This window comes from Thamnophis elegans, chromosome 6 (genome assembly GCF_009769535.1).
Source record: "Thamnophis elegans isolate rThaEle1 chromosome 6, rThaEle1.pri, whole genome shotgun sequence".
Lineage (NCBI taxonomy): Eukaryota > Metazoa > Chordata > Lepidosauria > Squamata > Colubridae > Thamnophis > Thamnophis elegans.
Window position 1 is genome coordinate 67,779,394 of NC_045546.1, and position 26,920 is coordinate 67,806,313.

At 41.2% G+C, this 26,920-nt stretch overlaps 1 protein-coding gene across 1 annotated transcript in view; it reads right to left on the reverse strand.

Annotated features, from left to right (window-relative positions):
- The window catches only part of KAT14 (lysine acetyltransferase 14), a 62,818-nt gene that overhangs the window by 13,938 nt on the left and 21,960 nt on the right, over positions 1–26,920 (reverse strand). The window contains exons 5-8 of the mRNA XM_032219753.1: positions 24,590–25,006; positions 21,831–22,372; positions 12,389–12,522; positions 4,986–5,161 (exon numbers count right to left, since the gene is read on the reverse strand). Coding sequence (XP_032075644.1) covers positions 4,986–5,161; positions 12,389–12,522; positions 21,831–22,372; positions 24,590–25,006 — 1,269 coding nt within the window. The remainder of the gene's footprint in view (positions 1–4,985; positions 5,162–12,388; positions 12,523–21,830; positions 22,373–24,589; positions 25,007–26,920) is intronic.

A 26,920-nucleotide genomic window follows, 5' to 3' on the forward strand; every position in this document is an offset into this window, starting at 1 on the left:
GTGTTCGCAACCAGAGTAAAAAAAAATTATGAATTTTTTGATCAGAACCCGATTTGGTCATGGTCTGAGCTGTTCGTGACCCGAGGTCCCAATGTACACACTTTTGTTGGCAGGGTGATGTCTCTGCTTTTTAGTATGCTGTCTAGATTTGCCATAGCTTTCCTCCCCAGGAGCAAACGTCTTTTAATTTCTAGGATGCAGTCCCCTTGGCTGTGGTGATCTTGGAGCCCAGGAAAATAAAATCTGTCATTACCTCCATTTCTTCCCCATCTATTTGCCAGGAATTGAGAGGGCCAGATGCCATGATCTTACTTTTCTTAATGTTGAGTTTCAAGCCAACTTTTGCACTCTCCTTCACCCGCATCAAGAGGCTTTTTAGTTCCTCTTCACTTTCTGCCATTAGAGTGGTATCATCTGCATATCTGAGATTGCTGATATTTCTCCCGGTAATCTTAATTCCAAATTTTGATTCATCTAGTCCCGCCTTTCTCATGATGGGCTCTGTATATAAGTTAAATAGGCAGGGCGATGGTATACAGCCTTGCCTGACTCCTTTCCCAATTTTGAACCACTCAGTGGTTCCATCTCCACTTCTCACTGTTGCTTCTTGACCGGCATATATGTTTCTCAAGAGACAAATAAGATGGTTTGGTACTCCCATCTCTTTAAGAACTTGCCACAATTTGTTGTGATCCACACAATCAAAGGCTTTGACATAGTCAATGAAGCAGAAGTAGATGTTTTTCTGGAACTCCCTAACTTTCTCCATGATCCAGTGTATGTTGGCAATTTGATTTCTAGTTTCTCTGCCTCTTTGAAATCCTGCCTGTATTTCTGGTAGTTCTCGATCCATATACTGCTGGAACCTCACTTGTAGGATTTGGAGCATAACTTTAGTAGCATGTGAAATGAGGGCAATGGTGAGATAGTCTGAACATTCTTTGGCATTGCCTTTCTTTGGAATTGGAATGTAAACTGACCTTTTCCAATCCTGTGGCCACTGTTGAGTTTTCCAAATTTGCTGGCAAATTGGGTGCAGCACTTTTACTGCATCATCTTTTAAGATTTTGAAAAGCTTAACTGGAATATTGTCACCTCCACTAGCTTTGTTGTTGCTCAGATTTCCAAAAGCCCATTTGACTTCACATTCTAGGAGGTCTGGCTCTAGGTCAGTGACCACCCCATTGTGGTTATCAGGGACGTTAAGCTCGGCCTTCTATAATTCTTCTATGTAATTTTATCACCTCTTCTAATCTCTTCTGCCTGTGTTAGGTCCTTGCCATTTTGGTCCTTTATTATGCCCATCTTTGCATGAAATGTTCCCTTCATATCTCCAATTTTCTTGAAGAGATTTCTGGTCCTTCCATGTCTATTGTTTTCTTCTATTTCTTTGCACTGCTCATTTAAGAAGGCATTCTTATCTCTGGAATTCTGCATTCAATTGGGTGTATCTTTCTCTTTCTCCCCTGCCTTTCGCTTCCCTTCTTTCCTCAGCTATTTGCAAAGCTTCCTCAGACAGACATTTTATTTTCTTGCATTTTTCCCCCCTTTGGGATGGTTATAGTTGTTATCTCTTGTACAATGTTGTGAACCTCCGTCCATAGTTCTTCAGGCACTCTGCCTATCAGATCTAATTCTTTAAATCTATTTATCACCTCTACTGTATATTCATCAGGGATATGATTTACTTCATACCTGAGTGGTCTAGTGCTTCCCCCTACTTTCTTCAATTTAAGCCTAAATTTTGCAACGAGAAACTGAGCCACAGTCAGCTCCTCGTCTTGTTTTTACTGATTGTATAGAGCTTCTCCATCCTTGGTTGCAGAGCACATAGTCAATCTGATTTCTGTATTGACCATCTGATGATGTCCATGTGTAGAGTTGTCTCTTGGGTTATTGGAAAAGAGCGTTTGCTATGACCATTGTATTCTCTTGTCAAAATTCTATCAGCCTGTGTCCTGCTTTATTTTGTACTCCAAGGCCAAATGTGCCTGTTATTCCAGTTATCTTTGACTTCCTACTATAGCATTCCAATCCCCCATGATGATAAGGACATCATTTTTGGTGTTAATTCTATAAGGTGCTGCAGGGTTCATAGAACCAGTCAATTTCATCCTCTTCAGCACCAGTGGTTGGGGCATAGACCTGGACTACTGTGATGTTGAATAGTTTGCCTTGGATTCGAACTGAGATCATTCTGTCATTTTCGGGATTGTATCCCAATATTGCTTTTCCTACTCTTTTATTGACTATGAAGGCCTTCATAGGGATTTTTGCTCACAGTAGTATACCTGATGGTCATCTGAATTAAATTCACCCATCACTTCCATTTTAGTTCGCTGATTCCTAAGATGTCGATGTTCAGTCTTGTCATCTCTTGTTTGACCTTGTCCAGCTTGCCTTTTCATGGATCTTACATTCCAGGTTCCCATGTATAGATCTTTACAGCATTGGAGTTTCCTTTCACCAACAGATACATCCACAGCTGACCGTCCTTTCAGCTTTGGCCCAGCCGCTTCACTCTTTCTGGCACTACTAGTACTAGTCCTCTGCTGTTCCCCAGTAGCATATTGGACACCTTCCAACCTGAGGGGTTCATCCTCCAGCTTCATATCTGTCCATGGGGTTTTCATGGCAAAGATGCTGGCGTAGATTGCCATTTCCTTCTCCAGTGGATCACGTTTTGTCAGCAAAAAAAGCATTACCCATATATATCTTCTATTAAATAAAATAGTTTTAAATAAAAGTACAAAATACTGCTTTAGTTTTGCCACAAGTTCATTATTTTTTTTTGTACATTATCATACTCCATCAACTTTCTTTAACAGCACGTAAGCATCATACTGACTTCTGGCCCACATACAATGGATGGACTACAGGAATATTCTCAAAATTGTTTATACTATTCTCTGGCAGACAGACTCTGGAGCCAAAGGCCATACTGTGTGTTCTGAAGTGACTGGCAAGCATGGACGGTCTAATCTATGAAGCCAAGTGTCAATTAGTAAGACTTCTATTCCTAGGATGCCCATGTGTGGCTGCCCCCTGACCAAAGAGGTGGCAATAAATGCCAGTGTGATAGACTTCCCTCCCACAGTGATTCACAATGAAATGTGAGACCTGCTTGATTTGGTCTCCTGGTTTGTATGCCACAAATGGGCCATTTCTCTGATTTCTATAGCAAATACATCCTAGGTGCCCCATTGTATATTGAGGTAGTGTCAGACAAAAAAGGTAAGTAGCACAAACTTTTGCAACCTATAGTAACAACCAATTGTGAATTCACTTGGAATTAAGGCATGAAGCTATTCATATGGCAACCACTTCCATATAGAACACCAGTAGATGTTCCTAACTATTCTGCTCTCTTAGTTGACATAACTGCTATTAGGAAATTTGTAGTTGTCGTCTATCAAGCTCAAAAAAAATGCAGCAATTAATGGTCAGAAGATTAGTATTAGATACCGGGTAGGAAATAATGCACAATTAATAGGGATAAAAGTCAGAAAAATATTTTTATGTGGAGATAGTTAGATAAGAGAGTAATCATCTAGTAATACGGAAGGTAGCGTGGCTACTTTTTATTCAATTATGCCTATAGGAATGCCAACAACTTTGATACATTGTCAATTATTTGTTGGAATGTGCAGGTGAAGAAGTGGGGTAGGAAACTTCCAGCAACAGCACTGTAGCTTCCCAAAGAAAAAGCAACACATTCCAGGCCCAAATAAGAGACTGTGCAGTCCTAAACTGGATAGGAGAAGAGAGAAAAAGGTTCAGGGTAGTCACACAGGTATCTATCAAGGTAAATCTATTAGGTTAGAAGATTATAATGAGTTTCTGTCTATTAGACCAGGGGTTCCCAATCCCCAGTCCACTACAGGTAGTCCTCAACTTACAACTGTTCATTCAGTGACCGTTTGAAGTTACAATGACACTGAAAAAATGATTTGACTGTTTTTCATAGTTATGATCTTTGCAACATTTCCATGATGTGACCAAATTTAAGATGTTTGGCAATTGTGTCATACTTAGGACCATAGCAGTGTCCTGGAGTTTTGTGATCACCTTTTGCAAATTTTTGACAAGCAAAGCCAATGGGGAAGCCAGGTTACTACTTAGTAATCTGTGTTACTAAGTTAACAATCGCAGTGATTCATTTAACAACTATGGCAATAAAAGTTGTAAAATGGGGCAAAACTCACTTAACAAATTTCTCACATAGCAATATAAATTTTGGGCTCAATTATGGTGGTAAGTTGAGGACTACCTGTACTGGGCAATGAGCTGTTTCGCAACTGGACTGCAGAAGCGGTGCCCACCACTCGCGCAAATGGTATTGTGGGTGCATGCACATTTGCCAGCTGCTTGGGTGGAACTAACACCACCACCCCGCCCCCCACTGCCGGCCACAAAGCTGGAAAGGTTGAAAAACTCTGTATTAGGGAAAGCAAAGAACTGAACTCAACTGGATTTCACTGTTTCATCTTTGGACTTAGTGTGACAAATTAGTTCTGCATATAAACCCTAGCATCTGTAAAAATACACAAAGATGCTCCAGTGAAATTCAATGGAATCTCTGCCTCCCATCCCCAACATTTTGGAAGTATGATTTTTACAGTGTAAAAATAGATGCTATAAGCCATTAGAAGAGAAAATGTATTTGTTCTCATCTTTTAAATCACTAATGGGACAAAATAAAATTACCAGTATTCAATGGCACATGGCCTAGATTTAGCAATGAGACTTGCAATTTTTTTAAAAGAGAGAAATAAGAAAGGAATGGAAGCACAAAATTATTCTGAGGCAAAAATTCTAATTTCCATTCTTATTCCATCCCCTACATCTGTCAAAACCTTTTAATTTGCTACTTCTGGTACTACTACTTAGTTAGTGGAAGACCTCAGCCCACCAAGTGATTCAGTCAATCAGATGCAGCATTTGATCAGGAAAGATTGGCTAGCTATGATCTAGTAAAATCCTACCTGGCCAGAAGAACTCATGGCACAATGAATTAATGGTCGGGATGTGATTAGGACGCACATAGCAATAATCAATGGGGGCTTCTGGTTCAGGAGTCCAGTTTGGATCATTCTTATGATAATGAGCTCGTATTTCCATCAGCAGCCGAAGTTTTGGGGGCCTGTTCTCATAATCGCGTCTAGAGAAAACAATTGAAAAAAACTGAGTTAATGTTTCCCCAAAAATAAGACCTACCCAGAAAATAAGACCTAGTCTGATTTTTTAAAGCGTGCACCTATTAGCTCTACCCCCAAAATAAGCCCTGGTGAATGGGGGATGGACATGGCCAGTACCAGAGGAGGTGGGGGTTGACGGTTTCTGGCAGCAGCCACAGCCTGCGCAGGTGAATCCCAAGCAACAGCTGGAGGAAGAGAGAGCCAGGCGATCCGGACATATGGTGCCGGCCACAGAAAAGCTGAGTCAGTGGGCTGGAGCTGGCAGCCGACTGCAAGAGGCTCGTCTTCGCATAGCGGACAGCGGCAGAGGTGCAGGGGGGAGGAACGCAATCTGGATGTGCAGTGTGGGCCACAGACAAGTAGAGATGTGAAGATGATTCTCCTGCAACTGCCCACCCACTCTGTCTCTCAGCTTGCCTGTGGCCTAGATATTGCGTGCCTCCTATGCACCTCTGGTTGCTGCTGGCGCCGCCACATGAAGACGAGCCTCCCGTAGCTGCCCACTTGTAAGAAAGGAAAGCCCATTCTCAATTCATTTCAACTGATTAAGAAGTATATGAATAGGAAAAATCCAAAGATTTTTACAAATACAAATATGCTATCCTAAGAAAGACTACAATAATACTTTCCAACTATCTCCACTGAGAAATACTTAGGGATATCCTTTTATTCCTATAAAAAATAGGAATATTTCAATCTGACTCACTGTCCTGAATTCCCCAAAAGCAGAATTTCAAGACAACACCTTTTGGGACTCCCAAAAGTGGTCTTAGTGGTCACTCTATTTCAACATTATACACCTTGTTATTTCAATATTAACCTGAGAGCAAAAAATTAATGTTTGTTGATAATAGGTGATTCACTAGTCACAGGAACAGTCATCATATATAGATCAGCATCCTAGTGCTCCAGGATGTTTGAAAAATATAGTTCAACAGTTCTGAGATAATATCTACCAGCACCTTCAGATTTCTGGGATGTAATCCATTTGATCCTGGTAATCTGAACTCATCTATGGTGAATTGGTGTTCCCTTACCATTTTCTTGCCTATTTTGATTTGTATTCCTTTACAGTACTGATACAGAACAGATAGTTACGGTTTTGATAGTTTGGACTTAACTTTTTTTGTGTTCTTACATGTTCAAACAAACTTTTTAAATTATTTTTGGCATTTGTTCCAACTTTTACTTCATTCTGAGCCTTAGCTTTCCTGACTTCATCCTTGCAGATTTGAGCTATTTGGTGGTATTCTTGTTTCTCTCCCAGTTTGTCAGAAACTTCTTTATGCAAACTTACTGTTTTTATCTGGGGCCTCTTGTTTTTATTTCATTCTCTGAGGTATTGTATTAAATTGAGCTTTTATTTTTTCATTTTTCAAATTTCCTCAGCATCTTGAGCCCCCCCACCCCCACACTTTAGGATTCCTATTCATGAACTGCTTCCTAAACTCTTAGGTTCATTGAAGTCAGGTCTTTTAAAGTCTAAGACAGTAGTGTTACTTTGTTGAATTACATTATGTTGCATTCCAGAATGACAGTCACCCTCCCCCAAAGTTCCTGCAACTTCAACCCCATTTCATCTTTGTTAGTAACTGATAAGTCCAGTGTTAACTGACCCTCTAGTTCCCTCCTCTATCTTTTTGGTAACAAAGTTGTCAACTAGCCTTATCAGAAACTTGTTTTCCTTGACTTTTTTTAACATATTGAAATTGTTTTGGACTTTTTTTACAAGTTATTCATTGTGGGCTTAGTTTTCCGGACTTCATTTTTACAGATTCAGGCTGTATGCTAATATTCTGCTTCAGTTATGTGTCCCCTTTTCTATTTTTTTATACTTGTCCTTTTGTCTTACAATTTGAGTTTTTTATGCAACCATGCTGATTTTTTCTGGGATTCCTTTAGGGGTGGGTTCTAGCCAACATTACTGCCAGTTTGCTCATGCACGGGCTGGATGTGTGAATGCCCAGTTCAATGGAAATTGTTCTGCGCATGCGCAGAACTCCCCCCAAAATGGGAGCGGCAATGGCAACAACCAGGGAACCAGTTCAGGGGCGTGGCCAGCCTGGGTTGCTGCCAGTTCTGCGACTCAGACCGGCATAACACTACTGGTTCGGCTGAACCGATAGGAACCCACCTCTTGATCTCTTGTATTTCGTTCTCTATGGTATTGTGCTAGACTAGGTTTTTATAATCTCATTTTTCAGAGTTTTCCAAACTTTTTGATTTCTTTTTTCCTTCAAGATTTCCATCCAGCAACACCTTCCAAAGATCTAAGTTACTGAAATCCACTTTCTTAAAGTCTAAGACACTAATTTAACTTTGCTCTGTTGCTTCTTGTCTGCATTATCTTGACTTCCAAAAATCATATAGTCATTCTCCTCCTAAATTCCCATAACTTTAACCCCCCTTTCATCTCTGTTAGTGAGAATTAAGTCCAGTATCACTGAACCTCTAATTTTTAATAAGACTATATTAATAGGACAATTTTTCTAGAGAGATGCATTGTTTCCCAGATGCAAAGATTAAAGATGTAGCAAGGAGACTTACTAAAATAATGAAGCCCACAGATTATTATCACTTTCTTTTGTTTCATGTTGGGCTGAATAATACAACTAAGAGCCTGAAAACAATTTCAAGGGACTATGAACAACAAGGCAGAAAAACAAAGCATTTGGGAGCACAAGTAGTAGTCTCATCTGTATTTCCAACAAAAGGTCAAGATCCAATGAGGGAATAGAGGGTTCTCGAAGTAAACTACTGGCTCAAGGGATGGTGCCACAAAGAGAATGTTGGATTTCTATACCTTGTTTTACGTTACTTAGAAGAAGGACTTCTAGCAAGAGATGGGCTACACATCGCAAGGACCAGAAAGAATGTGTTTGAAAAATAACTACCCAGGCTCACCCAAAGGGCTTTAAACTAGGGAGATCAATCTTTAAGATCAAATCCCAAGCATAACGGACAAGACAATGAGAAAGGGAGAGAAAAGTAGAAAGGGAGCCTACTACAAAACAGGAGAGGTAGAGATCCTATACATTAATACTCCGAATTTGGTAAAAACGGGGAGAACTTGAAGTTCTAGTACATGAAGGCAGGTATGATATTGTTGCTATTACTGAAATTTGTTGGGATGAGCCCACAACTGGAACATACTGCTAGAAGGACATAAACTGTTCAAAAGAAGCATGCCCCTCAAAAGAGGAGGAAGTGTTGCACTGCATTCTATGTAAAGAATACATTTCTATAGAATGACATAACACCATGGATGAAAGCCTTCTTAGATGCATTTGGGTGAATATGAGAAGAAAAGAAATGAATTGTTAAAGGTGTGTATTACAAAAAAGCAGAAGCAGAAAAAAATAAATGAACTTTTTGCTAATCAGTTAGCAAAATTAATATCTGGAAAAAGCCTAAAAAAGATATTCAAGCAGATTTGTCAGCACCTAAAAATGAATTAAGCAATGTCTGGAAGCCAGCATGAGTTTATTAAAAAGAGATCATGGCAGACAAACCTTATTCCCTTCTTTAATAAACTGACTAAATTAGCATATCAATGAAATGCTATGGATAGTATACTTGGACATCAGTAAGCCATTTGACAAAGTAGACAGCAGTCCATTTCTTGATGTGATAGAACAATGTATGATAATACTACAATTAGATGGATTTGCAGTTGACTGACCAACTGCACTCAGTGTAGTTCTTAATGGAATTACATCTACATGGAGGGAAGCATGCAGTGAGGTACCTCAAGATTTTGTCTTGGGATAATGCTCTTCAACATTTTCATAAATGACCTAGATAATGGGACAGAAGGAGAACTCATCAAATTTGCAGACTACAACAAACTAAGTTTGGAAGATAAATTTATAATTCAGAAGGATTTTGACAAGAGTTGAGCATTGAGTCCTATCCAACAAAATACAGTCCAGTGGTAAGAAAAGTAAGATCCTGCCCTTAGGCAGGAAAACTAAATGTATAGGTATAGAACAGGCAGTACCTGGCTCAATAGAGTAATAACTGTGAAAGGGATCTTTGTGTCCTAGTGGGCCATTAGTTACATATGAGCTAGCAGTGTGTTCAGCTGCCAAAAAGTCAATGCAATCCTACGCTGCATCAGAGGGAACAGAGGGATAGCATCAAGATAACGAGAAGTGCCACTAAGGGCACTCTATAATGCACTACTGAGGTCACACTTGGAATACACATCCTGGTCACCATGATACAAAAAAGATGCTGAGACCCTAGAAAGGATGTAGAGAAGAAAGGATGTAGAGAAGAACAAATAGATGATAAGCAATCTAGAAACTAAACCATATGATGAATTCTTAAGGGAACTAAACATGTCTAGCCTAACAAGAGAATTACATGATAGGGATGACATGATAGCTATCTTCTGGTACTTGAGAGGCTTTCATAGGGAGGAGGAGTTAACATTCTCCAAAAGCAAAACAAGAAGCGATGGATGGAAGTTCGTTAAAGAGAGATCCAATCTGGAACAAAGGAGAAATTTCTTGACAGTAAGAATAATTAATCGAATAGCTTGCCTCCTGGAGTTGTGAGAGCTCCATCGCTGGAGGTCTTTAAAAAAAAGTTGGACAGTCATTTATCTGGGATGCAGAAAGTCTCCTGTTTTGGGAAGGGAGCTGGACTAAAAGACCTCCAAGAAACTTTCCAGCCCTATGATTCTATGACTCTTTTTCTAAAAACAAACAAACAACAATTTTTATTTGTTTTTAAACAAAGACAAAACAAACATAAAAATAAAAAAAATAAAAAACCATCTTCCATTACAAATTGTAGAAAGTATGTCAGTTGGTTACAGTATTTCCATGCATCTCTTCCATAGTCACCACCTGCTTTTAATATCAAATCATATTTTAAATTCACCTATATTCATGTATATCACAATTATTATATCTCAACCTTAATTTGACTATAATTGTTTTTACGTCCTTTTATATATAACATTCAAAATCTAGAATAGGATTATATAACATTCCATTAAATCATCCTAAAATCATCCAATCACAATACATCTTTATAACATAGTCTAGATAAAGCTTTTAAACCTCCTCTCATAATCTCTATATTGTTTATATAAAATTTCATATTATCAAATGATATATCTATATGTATTACCGTTATTAATCATTATTTACCTATAGCTATTGTCGCTTCATTTTATACATACTACTAGGAAACTAAATTTAGCTTAATTTTTATTATACATTTTCATTGCATCAACCTGTATCCCTCCAGCAATAGTACAATCTTATATCTCTTGCCATTTGCTGCATTAATGTACTAGTTACTTTCTTAATAAATCTTATATAAACCTCCCTTGGCAACATGCTGTTCCTTTCGTATCTCACAAAAGCTTGAAATCCAATATCTGCTCTTTCCATCAGCTTATCTTTAGTTATCACTAGTGCTTCTATCAAGATTTCTCTCCTTATCTCTGTCAATTTTTCTCTCTTTTGTTCTTCTGTGCTTTGAAGTCTGGGGTAGAATTCCAATCCATCCATCGCCCCTTTCCATATTCCGCTCTTGCCATTACCAACCACACTCACTTTGTGTCAGTATCCAGTTTTCTTATCTCTTTGCTCATTTTTTTCCTTCCATCTTTTGAACTCTGTCCTCCACTTTCTTCATTTGGTAAACATCCTCAGTTTCTCCATCCGATTTTTCTGTTTTGTATTCCATATTCTCCAAATTCTTTTCAATTCTCTCTGTCATAACTAATAGATTTTGAATTTCAAACAATCATTTGCAATGTTACAGTTTCTTTTTCTTGCTGGGCCATTCTCTCAATTTTGCAGATCTGCCACTATAGGGTTCAAGGCTAAACTTCAAAGAGGTTCATTTATTATCTTTCAAGTCAAAATGTTGTCTTCTCTCCAAAAGCTAGTGATAAAATTTCCAAAAGGCACCTGTATAAACAACTTGTGCACTTTCCACTATCACTGTCAGTAAACAAGCTGAAAGAACCTTGAATCTCAAATGATCAAAGAGAAAGAAGAAAAAACAATGTATCCAGCCTCCCGCCTCTAAGTGGCAGTGTAACTGCTTTTCCTCCTGTTGTTACAACCCTCTTTAATCCTTCTTATTTTCTTCTTTAGATTCCAAGCTTAAGAGAGAAAAAAAAACCTTAAATGGAGATCAAAAACAATCAAATCAATCAATCAATCAAATCAAGCATTATAAAAAAAGGAGAATTTGAACCCATAGGTATAAGCAAGTGAAAAAAGAAGAAAAAAGTAATCCATTCAGTTTAAAAAATAGGGAGCCCCTGCAAAAGTTCCATCCGCGAAAAAAAAAGAAATTAGAAATTGGATAACACACTAAGTTCAATGCAGATCAATCTCACCACCTAGTCTTTTGTCTTCAATCTTAACTTAATTTTTTTTCTTGGGTAGTCTCTTCTTCTAGTAATAAAATTTCCTCACCAATTCGACACACTTTCTCTTTCCGCTTTCTTCCCATTCCGGAGCTGTCCCAACTTCAGCAGCTTCATTAGCTGCGTTTCTGTCGTTGGAAAAAAAGGCTATTCCTGGATCTTTCAGGGACATGGCGATGTCCCTGAGATCAGCAAGAGGTACCCTTCTCAATCACCATCTCTGCAGGACAGTTTAAGTCTGAATGGACCGTCCAGCGGCAGGAATTCAACTGCGATCTCGGAGCATCAAGATCGCACGTTGTACTGTCACGACGTCAGCTCTCTTCCATCATGATTCTATGACTCTGATGTCACCGGATGTGTGCATTAAATCTAAGTATTTAATCTCCCATTAAACTCACCAGCTCTTCCTTCAGCAAGTACGGTATATGTAACTGTTCCATTTTTTCACATGTTAAATTATCCAAATGTTTAGCATATGTTGCCATGTGATAAATTCTGGATTAAAGGTGAGTGCTTTATTAGCATCATAATCTTAGCATAGTCAGTGTTTTACTGTGGTAGGAAGAAGGAAAGTCCACTTTCCCTTTCCTTGTCTATATGCAGAAGCCACCCATCCTGAAAGCCATCTTTTACTTGTCTTTTATCTTCTTCAGGACAACGCAATGAGGAAAAGCAATAGGAGTGCTACAGCTGACCAGTGTTATTTTCTTAATTATCAACAGTTATCAAGATCAAAGAATATAAAGGATCCAGAAGAAAAAGTGTCTTCCCAATAGTATATCTATACCTGATATAAGGTTTCAAAACACGAGAAGTATAGGGACTGATAATGCTATGATCAGTCGTATCTTCAGAGCCTACAAGTCGGCACCAAAATGTTGTAGTTCTATGTTGAAACTCTTTCGCAGCAGAAACTTTAGTCTGTAAAACAAAATTAAGAAATAACTGAGTTACAGAAATAATCAGGAAATAAAATCAGTGATATGGCTAGTACCAATGATTAATCAGATATGGCAGATGTATATGATGACATCTAATGTTAAGCAGAACAAAGAAAATTTTAATATACCAAGATGATATAGATATCCAAAATAGCAAGAAGTTGCATGCATCCTAGAGAAAACATCTACTAAATAAGTGGTCATGCATATAAAATCGAATTGCTTATCTTACTTTGAAGCCCATACTGGGCATAAAAAAACGATAAGTAAAAATTCTGAATTGGTGACACTGCAGGGATATGTATTTATGACAGTTGCAGTGTCCAGGGAACACGTGATCACCTTTTGCAACTTTCTGACAAGCAAAGTCAATGGGAAAGCCGTTGTTAGTAAGAACCATGTTACTAACTTAACAACTGCAGTGATTCAGTTAACAACTGTGGTAAGAAACATTGTAAAATGAGCAAAACACATTTTACAATTATCTTGCTGAGCAATGGAAATTTGGGGCTTGTAGGGGTAGCTGGTGAAATATTTTAAGGGAGATTCAGGTTAATGTCAGGGTTCCAAATAATATCCAAAATTAAATCAGAGTCCAAAGCAAAGCATTGCTCAAAGTTCTAATTTATTAAGAGAGTCATGTTGGCACATCTGTGAAAACCCGAATCTGGGCACGGGGGCTGGGAGGAGTGCTGACTCCCATCACTGACCTGACCCGGGTCAGCGAAAAATATCAGCAAAGATGAAGATGAGAGCCTTTGAGAATGGAAGCAGAGGACAAGTCGCTTCTCTGCAAATCTTCCAAACTGTAAAGGAATTTGTGGAGGAGTAAATTTGGACATTTATAGCATCTGGAAATATGCGGTCACAACCGGAGGGGGTTGAAAAGGCTATTTCAACACATGTCTGGAGAGGGCAAGAACCCAGTAGCTGACCAGATGATTGGAGACTCCCAGACCAACTTGTGCAGCCAAATGTGAGTGAATACTCCCCCTCCTTCCCTAGCAAAGGCTCTGCAATGTACTGGAATGGAGACTTTTACTCCTTCCACACAGCGGCAAGTGAAATGACCCATTACTCTGCAGCTGAGCCACAGACAGATCCCCCATCAACATGGGGAAATCAATCCAGGCAGCTTCATCACTGGAGGCCTTCACAAAGAGATTGGTCTGCCATTTGGAACAATAGGAAACAAACCAGACGCTTTGGCATCAGCAGATGCCAAGAGAGCATTGAAGATGACATTAGAAATCTTGAAGCCAATTTTCAACAGATAATGTAGCAAATGCAGATCCTGAGTCAACAAGGCATTCCCCTGCAACTGCAACACCTGCTCCACTAGCCCAAGCACAACTGCCGGTTCCTGCCCTGCTTATCCCCAAGTCTCCTGACTGTCTATTGCTGAGATTCATAGTTGAGTCTAATAAAATGAGAACATTCTTAGCACAGTATGTCGTGTTCATCAACACCAAACCTAGGAAGTTTCTGATAAGACAGATCAAGAGTCTCTTTTATCCTCATGCTTTTAATTAACTCCGGTGCCAAATGGACCCTTCCATTCATCAAAACCAATGACCCCATCCTGGATAGTTACTCAAACTTCCTCACTAGATTTAGAGAGCAATTTGGACCCTATTCAAATAGAAACTGCCAAACCACACATCTTCCAACTCCACCAAGGCAACAACTCTGTCAGAACTTATGTTGAAGATTTCAAGATCACTGCAGCGGATCTGGATTGGAATGAGAAAACCTTACAGGCACAATTCCAAAATGGGACTCAACAAATCCATAATGACACAACTGATAAAACAAGATATTCCCCAGGTTGTACAAGATAGCTGCTGTTAACAGCGGAGTCTTAAAATCATTTTTCGGCAGCCCCAGCCAACTACTTCCAAACCTGATTCCATCACTTCCCCTAGCTTCCCTGTCCTTTTGATTTGGATCCTGAAGAGCCAATGCAAATTGGAACCATCAGACAAAATTCCAGGAGCAGAACGGCAAAGGTGCAAACAACTAGCCCTTTGTTTCTATTGAGAGCCTGGCCACATCATCAAAAATTGTCCTAGCAAAACCATCCAGGAGAGATAACAGACAGCGCAACAATGTCTCCATTACTCACCATCTGGACAACAAGCCCCTCCCCTTTCATGAGCTCCTGGGGGAGCTACCCAAAGCACTGAATGGTTAATTATCTCCACTCAGGTACATTAATAAAATTTGATCCAACCCTGATACTTCCCAGTGGTCCCTGTTTCGATAGATTCTGGCTCAACCTCTGACTTCATAAGCCTAGCCACAGTTCATAAACTTATGATACCTACAGTTCCCGAAGTCTCAATTGCCAGTGATAACTATTGATGGCCAAATTTTAAAAGCAGGCTCCATTACTCATCTACAGTGCCTTTGAAGTTTAAATTAGTGTTTAAAAGAGTTAACCCTTTTCATAGCAGATTACACAGATCTTCCAATAGTGCTGGGAACCTACAACAGGACCCCACTATAAAGTGGAAAAACCAGTCTATTGCTTTGAAAATCCTGAATGCCTTTCTAACTGTGATCAGCCCTCCAAAGCCTCCTACACGCCCCCCTTAACGAAAAAGATGACCAATCTATAAAGTAAATATGCAGATTTCATTGATATGTTAGGAAAGAAGGAAGCTTCGGCCTTCCCTCCACAAAGACTGTGATTGTGCCATAAACCTGGTCCCTGGTGCCAAAATTCACAAGAGACAATACCAAATGTTTACTATAGAATTTGAGACTTTAAAACAATATTTGGACTCTAATTTGAAAAAGGAATTCATAAGTCCTTCTCAGTCTCCTGCCTTGGCTCTCACTTTCTTTGTACCCAAGAAGCAAGACCCTAGTGCCGTGATGGCAAACCTATGGCACGTGTGCCAGAGGTGGCACCCAGAGCCCTCTCAGTGGGCACACGGGCCATTGCCAGTTGCTCTTCTGGTTTCCAGCATGCACATACGTGCCAGCCAGCTGGTCTTCGCAGGCACCAGAGCACCGGAAAACGGCCTGAAAACAGCCAAAACTGCCCCAAAAATGGAGTGTTTTTCAAGCCAGTTTTCAGGCTGTTTTTTTGGGCCATTTTGAGGCTGTTTTTCAGGCCATTTTTCGGAGCACCCAGCCTGTTTTTCAGCCAGCTGCTGTTCCAATTTCTTGCACATACATACGTGCCAGCCAACTGGTCTTCATTGGAAAACAGCCTGAAAAGTGGCCAAAACCAGCCAAAAAACAGGCATGTGCACACCGGCCAGCTGGTTTTCGGGTTTCCAGCACTCCAGTGACACATGCACATGCATGCATGCGTGTTCCAGTTTGGGCACTCTGTGCCGAAAGGTTCACCAATCCTACCCTAGTGGGCCTAATAACTGTGAGAAACCTCCAGTGACAGTGGTCCATGATTACAGGGATTTAAATGCAGTCACAGTAAGAGACCATTATCTACTGTCATTAATTCCAGACCTATTAGATAGGCTAAAGAAAGCAAGTATCTTTACAAGAAATACTTATCACCTTATTCTAATAAAAGAAGGCCATGAATACTTAACCACCTTTGGCACTAGATAGGGCAACTTCAAACAATCACTACACATCTACAGAAATGCATAAAATCAAGTCTCCTTGAATGTTAACATATGGGTTAATATAAAAGGAAGGGACATTCAATGGTATTGTATGATCAATTCTAATTCACTTTATTACCGTCATAGACCAGGGAACAGAACAAATAAAAATACTCAGTAAATATAAAATTAAAAGTTCTAGTATAAAATAATAACTAACTAAAATATATGATAAAAGCCAGTCTGTCAATTATACATGGTCTAACTACTAAAATTACAATCCATAAACTGTGTGGCCTGTTATCAGTTTAATACTAAAAGGGAAAAGAATAAGCAGTGCATAGGATTTGCCACATTTGTTATATAACGTAACTATGGTAGATATGTGTTTCCGATGAATCCCCAGTGCTGCTGCGCAGAACCTAGCCACCTGCACTGTAGTTAAGCAGCCACTAGAAATAAGCAATGCCGGAATGGCCAGGATACCTAGCAATTATTGTCAGAATATGTTTTTTCCCCGAATCTCTGGGTAAAAGGAACATCAAAGGAGTATGTGACCAACAATCTCCACCTCTCCTGAGCCACAGGAACAGAGTCTTTCAGTTAACACATCTTAGTATGCCAAAAAATTGGGGGAAGGGAGCAGGACATAGAACATGGCCCCAGATATCAAGAGATCTGCATGAGAACCAAGGACACTTCAGCAGGTGTTTACAAAAGCCTGACAACACAACAATATCCGGAGAATGTATTGGACAATGTGACATGAGCTAATTGGGGGGTGGAAAAATGTGAACTTTAACTATGGGGCTTAGCACAGGAAAGAGCTAAATCTGATTTTGCCTTCAACCGTGCCGAAGTGACGTATTCAATAAAGTTTTGCATATGAAGAGTATTGGATCATCTCGGTGTTGGTTGCTTTGGTCAGTCAGAACCTTGATATTAAACCAGATTAAACCAGCCGAAAGTTGGGACCTAAGTATATGAGGCCTTTTCCTATTGTGAGGTTGATCAACCCTGTTATGGCAGAGTTAAAGCTGCCCAAGATGCACCCAGTTTTCCATTGCAGTTTGTTGAAGCCAGTCCAGGGCTGTAACTTAAGGCCTGTAGGAAAAGAAGTCCCTGGATTAACTATCATGGGAGGAGAGAAACATTACAAAGTAAAACTGATCCTGGATTCCAGATATTACAAAGGAAAATTGCAATACCTAGTGTAGCGGAAGAGGTCCATTTGACATTTGGAGACGTAGTAGACAAACATTTAAGTAACAGCCAGCAATGTGCTGCAAAAAAGCCAATGCTTTTTTGGCTGCATTAAGATCAGAATCAGGATCATTTGATTTGATTTGATTTTATTGACATTTGTAGGCCGCCCTTTTCCCTGAGGGGACTCAGGGCGGCTCACATAAAATCAGGGAAGGGGAAATGCAGACAATAACAAAGACACATATAATAAAAACAGTAACCAACATGCATTCATCATTCGGGAGGGGCAACTATCTTCATCCCCAGGCCTGACGGGCTAGCCAGTTCTTCAAGGCTGTGCGGAAGGCCTGGACGGTGGTGAGGGTACGAATCTCCACGGGGAGTTCGTTCCAAAGGGTCGGGGCGACTACTGAGAAGGCCCTCCTCCTTGTAGTTGCCAGCCGACACTGGCTGGCCGATGGGATACGGAGGAGGCCCAGTCTGTGTGATCTTATTGGTCGCAGGGAGGTGATTGGCAGAAGGCGGTCTCTCAAGTATCCAGATCCACTACCATGTAGGGCTTTATGGGTGATTAACAGCACCTTGAAGCGCATCCGGAAATCGACAGGTAGCCAGCGCAGCTCGCGGAGGATAGGTGTAATGTGGGTGAACCGCGGTGCACCCACAATCACTCGCGCGGCTGCGTTCTGTACCAGCTGAAGACGCCGGATGCTCTTCAAGGGCAGCCCCATGTAGAGCACATTGCAGTATTCCAGCCTAGAGGTCACGAGGGCCCGAGTGACTGTTGTGAGTGCCTCCCGATTCAGGTAGGGTCGCAACTGGCGCACCAGGCGAACCTGGGCGAATGCCCCCCTAGCCACAGCCGTCAAATGGTGGTCGAACGATAGCTGTGGATCTAGGAGGACTCCCAAGTTGCGGACCCTCTCTGAGGGGTATAGAATTTGACCCCCCAGCCTGAGAGATGGAATATTGGTGGAATCCTTGGGAGGGAAACACAACAGCCACTCGGTCTTTTCTGGGTTGAGCACAAGCTTGTTAGCCCTCATCCAGTCCATAACCGCCTCCAGGCCCCGGCTCATCACGTCTGCCGCTTCATTGAGTTGGCACGGGGCGGACAGATACAGTTGAGTATCGTCCGCATATTGATGGTATCTGATCCCGTGCCTGCAGATGATCTCTCCCAGCGGTTTCATGTAGATGTTGAATAGTAGGGGGGATAAGACCGAACCCTGAGGCACCCCATATGTTAGGGGCCTAGGGGATGATCTCTGCCCCCCCACTAACACCGACTGCGACCTGTCCGAGAGGTAGGAAGAGAACCACCGCAGCACGGTGCCTCCCACTCCCACCCCTCGCAGTCGTCGCAGAAGGATACCATGGTCGATGGTATCGAAAGCCGCTGAGAGGTCTAGGAGAACCAGGATGGAGGGGAATCCTCCATCTCTGGCTCTCCAGAGATCATCAGTCAATGCGACCAAAGCGGTTTCTGTGCTGTAACCGGGTCTGAAGCCTGACTGGAAGGGGTCGAGATAGTTTGCTTCCTCCAAGGACCGCTGGAGCTGAAAGGCCACCACTTTCTCAACAACCTTCCCAAGGAAGGGAAGGTTGGAGACTGGACGATAGTTATTAAGGACAGCTGGATCCAAAGATGGCTTCTTTAGGAGGGGTCTCACCACCGCCGCTTTCAGTGCGGCGGGGAAGTTCCCCTCCCGAAGAGAGGCGGTCACGACCGCCTGGATCCAGCCTCGTGTCACCTCACTGCTGCTGGTAACCAGCCATGAGGGACACGGGTCCAGTACGCAGGTGGAGGCACTCACAGCCCTCATGGCCTTGTCCACATCCCCGGGGGTAACATCCTGAAACTCAACCCAGAGATGTTCCATCTGATCCTCTTGTGCCTCGGCTGGAACTGCAGGGGTGGAGTCCAAGTCCGACCGAAACCGAGCAATTTTGTCCGCTAAGAATTGGGCATAATCCTCAGCTCTGCCCTGCAAGGGTTCCCCCGCCTCCCTTTTGTTTAATAGGGAGCGGGTTATCTTAAACAGGGCGGCTGGGCGGGACTCAGCGGACGCAACCAAGGTGGCTATGTGGGATCTTTTCGCTGCCCTAAGCGCTCTGGTGTATTCCTTGGTGCAGGTGGTTACCATTGCTCGGTTCGATTCGGACTTATTGGACCTCCATCGGTGCTCTAGGCATCTCCTCCGGCGCTTCATCTCCCGGAGTTCCTCGGTGAACCAAGGGGGTCTCCGGGATCCGCCGCCTCGGAGGGGCCGTAGTGGCGCAATCCGGTCGAGGGCCTCTGATGCTGCCGAATGCCAGGCAGCAGCCAAAGTCTCTACCGAATTGTGGGTGAAAGAATCAGGAATGACTCCAAGTTCCGTCTGGAACCTTAATGGTTCCATGAGTCGCCTGGGGCGGAACCACCTGGTCGGTTCCTCCTCCCTACAGTGGGGGTTTGGTCTCTGGAAGTCGAGCCTCAGTAGGCAATGGTCTGACCACGACAGGGGTATGATGTCGTTACCCCTCAGACCAAGATCACAAATCCACTGCTCCGAGAGGAATACGAGGTCGAGCATGTGACCTGCCGAATGGGTTGGGCCCCGAATTACTTGGGTCAAGCCCATGGCTGTCATGGAAGCCATGAACTCCTGCGCCCCATCAGAGTTTTCACCGAGCGAAGGCAAATTAAAGTCCCCCAGGACCATCAACCTAGGGAACTCAATTGCCAGCTCGGCTACCGACTCGAGGAGCGAGGGGAGGGCTGCTGCAACGCTGTTGGGAGGCAGGTACGTTAACAGCAAACCCACTTGACCCTTGAGGTCCAACTTTATCAGCAGAGACTCACACCCGACAAGCTCCGGAGCAGGGACCCTACGAGGAACTAACGACTCCCGGATGACAGCGGCCACACCCCCACCCCTTCCCTGGGCTCTCGGCTGGTGCAGTACCTGAAATCCTTCTGGGCACAGTTCTACAAGGGGGACTCCTCCCTCTGGGCCCAGCCAGGTTTCAGTAATACATGCCAGGTCTGCCCTCTCGTCTAAAATTAAGTCCCGGACGAGAGGAGCTTTATGTACCACAGACCTGGCATTTAACGACAGCAGCCTGAGTCCAGGGTCCTGATTACTTGCGCCATCTGGTCTCGGAGTGGGACTCACAGGGCCGGAAGGAGGGATCTCTGTAATGTAGCGAACCCTCCTTCCCCGGTAATGGCCTGCCCTGAAGTCCCCGCCGTATCTGCCCCTCCCTGTTACGACCGTAATACCCCGACCCTCTCCCGTGTCTCTAGTTCCCTCAACCACCCCCATGGCCCCCGCTTCTCCCGGCAGGTCCTCCGAATCAGACATACTCATTCATTCACCCAAGCAGTCCCCACAGAAAGTTAAAACACATAAAAATACAATGATAATGAATAATAAAAGTGGGATCATTCACTCAAGCACATACAATCCCATGCACTCATCATACCAGATAAAAATTGCGCGGTTATCATGTGAAGTGTACCGCTTTATAATGTCTTGATAAGACCACATGTGGAATATTGTGTCCAGTTTTGGTCTCCACAATATAAAAAAGATGTTGAGACTCTGGAAAGAGTACGGAGAAGAGCAACCAAGATTATAAAGGGATCAGAGGCTAAAACATATGAAGAAAGATTGCAGGAATTGGGTATTTCTAGTCTAGTGAAAAAAAGGACCAGGATGACATGATAGCAATAGTTCAATATTTGCCACTAAGAAGTGGGGTGGGGGGGTGTCAATCAATTTTCTAAAGCACCAGAATGCAGAATAATTAATCAAGGAGAATTTGATTTAAAATTGATCAAATTGATTAAAACTAATCAAGGAGAAAACCAATCCAGAACTAAGGAGAAATTCCCTGACAATGAAAATTAACTAGTGGAATGGCTTGCCTTCAGAAGTTGTGGATGCTACATCATTGGAGATTTTTAAGAAACAGAGAGCCATTTGTCCAGAATGGTATAGGGACTCTTGCTTGTAAGGGGTGATTGGACTAGAAGACCTTTGTTATTGTTGTTAAGCATTATTGGTCCATCCTATTTATAGGGATGTTACAACAGATGATAATTTATTATTTGTTCCTTCAAGTCAGTCTTGTCTCCTGCCATTGAGTTCACAATGTTTTCTTGGCAATGTTTTTCCCCAAAATGGTAGTCCCTACTAGGACTGAGAGCGTGATTGGCTCAATCTCATTCAAATGGTTCTGTGCCTAAGATGGGACTAAATTCACCAATTCTCAGTTTGTAAGACAGTGCCTTTAACCATGGCACCAAATTGTCTCCAAGTGGATTCTCATACATGTTGAATTATAGATAATAACTTAATAAAAGACAGAAATTTTGAGCCTACTGCTCAGCCCTCATAGGTTGTTGTTAAGAAACAGGGGGAGATTTCAAAAGGTAAGTTCCTAAGAGAAAAGTGAGATAAGGTATATTAGTTTATGATAACGATAGTGATAGTAACAACAGAAAAACAGGAACCTGATATCGATCCAAGATTCGGAAAACCTGGCAAGAAGTTTTGTATACTGCAGAATCTGATGGCAGATAGGCGGCAAGTCTTTCCTTAGTTCCATAAAACTGTTCAACCAAGATAAGAGCAGAATTCACAATATCGTCCAAGTTAAAAAGGGGAAGACCTCTCTCTCGTTTCATCTTTCGGACTATCAGCTTGCGCTTCAGCCGCCGAGCCTCAGGAGTCATGTCTGCTGCATTTAGACAGGCCTCCAAGTTCCTCAAAAGAAGTTTTTCTTCATATATACCAATAGAAGTGTATTTAGACTGAGAATTCTTATGAGCCTGCTGGGTCTTCCGCTTGTTTAGACCTTGCTCTTGAAAGAAGGCATGTCTACTATGATTTTCCACATCATTGACTAGCCTCTCTGCTCTTCCTTCTTCACATATCAGCTCTTGTTTAATCTGATCAGACAGCTTCATTTTCTTTTGGATCATTGTCCCTGATGCACCGGATGGAGGGATGTATTCTATTCCTGGGTCTATCATACCATCCATCTCTTCATCATCTATAAACAAAACAAAATGCCCGAGAAACACTGTAATATTGTAACCAAATACGTTTTCTGCAGATAGTAAATGTTTATACCTAAGAAATTCTGAAAATATGTCAACTTTGATTTATTTTCCTTACAAAGTGTGAGATAAAATCAATATCCCAATTTTTACAAAACAGAAAACTAAAATACAAGTAGTCCTCGACTTACTACAGTTTGTTTAGTGATGATTTGAAGTTACAACGGCACTGAAAAAGTTACTTATGACCATTTTTCATACAACCATCGCAGCATGCCCATAAAGAGCCGAGGTGGCACAGTGGGTAGAGTGCAGTACTGCAGGCCACTTCAGCTGACTGTTATCTGCAGTTCAGCTGTTCAAATCTCACCGGCTCAGGGTTGACTCAGCCTTCCATCCTTCCGAGGTGGGTAAAATGAGGACCCAGACTGTGGGGGCGATATGCTGACTCTGAAAACCGCTTAGAGGGGGCTGAAAGCCCTATGAAGCAGTATATAAGTCTAACTGCTATTGCTATCACATGATCAAAATTTAGACAGTTGGCAACTGAGTCACCTTTTTGATGGTTGCAGTGTCCCATGATTATGTGACCTTCTGACAAGCAAAGTCAATGGGGAAATGAGATTCACTTAACAACCCTCTGACTAGCTTCACAACTGCAGTAATTCACTTAATAGGAGTGACAAGAAAGGTCACAAAATTTGGGGCTCAATTGTGTCATTAGTCAATGATTACCTGTACAACTTTCTATAAATCAGTAGTATTTATATTGGTTGAAAAATTAAACAACCCTACAACTAAGGATAGTTTTATTCATATCGGATTACTACTTTCTAAATATAATGAAATTTCTTCCAATTACCCTCATTTGTATAAATGTTATTCCGAATAGAAATGTGGAAAACACACACAGAGAAAATGTGTCTGTATATATGCATGAGAGAAAATGAGAAACAGAGGTCTGCCATTTCAACCTAGTCTTGATGATAATCTGTAGCATTTCCAAGGGTACTCCAATGTACATCTGTCTATCTTAATTGCTACCCATACTATTTTCCTATCTCTCTAGTATAATAGTTTACTTCTAAGTCCTATCATGCACTCATATTAAATGCTTCAAAAATGTGATTTGCTGTTTTTCATCTCAAGAGAGCAGTCAGTTTAGTGTATTTGGTCCAGGACAAATAAGCTTCTTGCAGTCCTTGGTATTGTTAGTAATTATCTACATTGCCATAATATAGAGGCATATATCTTCTTTCCTTTATTCATTCCTTGTGTTCAGCTTTCAATAGCTGAACATTTTTTCCATATTAATCCTGGAAAAGAAAATATTAGTATGATTTGTAAGTCACAGAGACATTCTTCCCCTTCATGGCCCTGTCTCAGTTTATTACTTTCCTATTTAAACTTACTTTACTTTACTTCCTGAGCACATGATTCAGCTTTATGTAATTTTGAAACCAAAAAGCAAAGCTATCCATGCCCTATCAACTTTGAGATGATTAAGCAGACTAGCTAATATTTGTCTCTGCTGTTTAAATATTGTTATTATATTTAATTATGCTCTGTTCCCCTGGATGGATAGATAATGTCCATTTTCCACATCTCAACACAGGGAAAGTGTGCATAGGCACACCTAATGAATATTATCATAAGGTATCATTTTTCTTTTTCTAATCAAATATGTACACTGAATTTTGAAGCTGTCAAACCACTTATTACTAATATTAATGCTGCTCAATCGCTTCAAAATGAGATTGGTGGCAAATAAACTTAATAAATAATAATAATAAATTACACTTCTGTCTATATAAATGTATTTCTGGGCAAAGTATAATTATCATGTTTAACATCTTTAAATTCTTAAGACTACCAATCTATTTAGATACATTTCCAAATTGTGGGCTTTTTAAAATTATTCAATGCCTCCTTTTGTATATTAATTGTGGTTTTATTTATTTATGTGTCTTAATAAAAAAGGAAAGAAAAAAAATGAATTAATATTTGCTATGTTACACATTAATTGTTTGTTTATTTGGATACTGTTTTATTTTCTCAAGTGCTGCAACCATGAAAATTATATATTCTTTGTCCTATACCCATTCTTAATAAATGTTACATATCTCAGTATATAACCACAGTCATAATACGTTTGTGCAAATGAATCTAATAAAAATGATCACATAAGGAAACTTAAAAATTGCTTTTACCATGAAAAAGGGCCTGAGGTGGCATTATATCTGGAATAAGATCAGCTTCTGAAAGCAGACTAGGTGTAGCTGAATGTGACGCTGGAGTTCCCGGAGCAGAAAAATCCAGAGAGGGAGAAGGAGATGGACTGGTCAAAGGTGTTTGATCAGAAGAACTGAGGGAGGAAAAATCAACCACCTCCCCCTTTTCAAGCATAATGTCTGAATGCCTGTTTCGACTGGTGAATTTGACCGGTGTAGAGGATGTACTCCTGTCCATGAAGCCAGCTGCTTCTTTCTGAGCTCTCCTTATTTCTTTGGCTTCTTGAGTGCGAGACCGCTTCTCCTTCAGCTCCATAGCAGATTCTACTGGATTGCGGCTCACTCGCTTTCTAAGCCCCTCCACTGTAATGATTGGATCTATAGAGAGTTTTGAACCTGCCGGAAAACAAGCAATTAGTTTCCATAATCATAATATCAGCATTACAATGCTGATTATAGCTGATTACATTACAAGTATTTTAAAAATTCATAGCAAGTTTAGATACTTATATGCTTGCATATTTTAAATCAAAGTGTGCAATATTTTGTTGGTTGTAAGTCTGATATTTAATAATGTGTAGAAGAGTACCAAGAAAAGAATGGTTGCAGTGAAGGTGCAAAGTGAATGAGACCAGGTATATGTGTGAGGTTAGCCATTCCTGGATATATTTTTTATATGGTTAACTGCATTAAATATATTTTAGGATTTCACTATATTTTTTTTCCTATATGAAAATGAAGATAAAATTAATTAACTAATGCAGACAGAAGGCAATCTAAGGCCGTGATGGTGAATCTATGGCACGCGTGACATGCAGAGCCCTCTCTTTGGGTAAGTGCCATCACCAGCTGTTCTTCTGGTTTCTGGCATGTTGGCCAACACCGCATGCACACTGGCCAGCTGGTCTTCGAGTTTCGCTCAGTTTGGGCACTCGGTGCCAAAAAGGTTAACCATCACTGAAAATGTTCACAGTAAGGGGGAAAAGTGGTTCTGTGGAAATGTGATTCTAGCATTACAGGTTATTCATCACTGTTTTACTAGTAACTTATAAGAGAAAAAAACATATAGAAGATGCTAGGAAGAATTATGAAAACAGAAGAAAAACAAAGATATAAAGAAAGAAAGACAAGTGGAATCACTGAATAGATTGTGAGATGAACCTGAAGAAATGAAATGAAGAAAGTCAGGTTGGTAGCATAAACAAGTAAGCACTAACTCTTCACCTCCAAAGCCTATTTTGTCTCAAGCATAAATCTAACTGATATTAAGAATGAAAAATGTATTTTAAGTATCTGGCTGACCAACCACATAGTGGGATACCACTAGGTTCTGTCTTAGGCCCAGTAATCTTCAATATCTTTATAAATGATTCAGATAAGGGGATTGAAGGGTAACTCATCAAATTTGCAAACAACAACAAACTGTGGAAATAGGCTCGAGATCCAGAAGAATCTTGACATTTGAATACTTGGAATACCCTTGGAACTTAAAAAGCGACTAGACAGCCACTTGCCTGAAATGGTATAGGATCTCTTGCTCAAGCTCGTATGTTCTACTGCATCCAGCTTTGACTACAACAAAAAAGAATGTTGATTTTCTAGAATAGACTTGGGCATTTTGTAGTCTTCAATGGTTCCTGTCTGGCCTGTGTCATCGTTGGGGTATCAGCATTGGAGTGGGGGGGGTGTTGGCAGAGTACAGGGCATCAGCAGAGGGTAGAGTGGCAGCGCTCTGCAACAATACCAGCATCTCACATAGCCCCTTTGAAAAATTAATTGCTAATCCTTGCTCTAGAAAAAGTGCAGAGATGAGCAACAAAGATGAGTAGGAACAGGAGACTAAATCATATGAAGAACACTTGCAGGAATCTAGAATCTAGTAAGAATGAAAAGATAAGGAAACTTAAAAATAGCTTTTACCACAACAAAGGTGGCATTATATCTGGAATTATATCTGCCTACTCCAGGGGTGTCAAACTCAATTTCATTGAGGGCCACATCAGCATTATGGTTGCCCTCAAAGGGCAGTAGCTGGGTCACCGTGACTCGGTGGGTGTGACTGGGAGGGTATGGCCGGTTCAATGTCGCTCACTGGGCACAGCTGACTCAGAATGGCTGGGTCAGAATGAAACAAGACGCACCGGCTAACCTGATGGGGCAATTCGGTGCCCCACAAGCTCCTCACCTCCCCAAACTGCTGGCTTCTCTGGTGACAGTGAGGGGCTGCCCCCACCGCCTCAGTTCCACCCCCTGGGCACACGCACAGGAAGTGGAGAGAGCACAGGAGTTAGCATTCCCAGTGACTGTCTT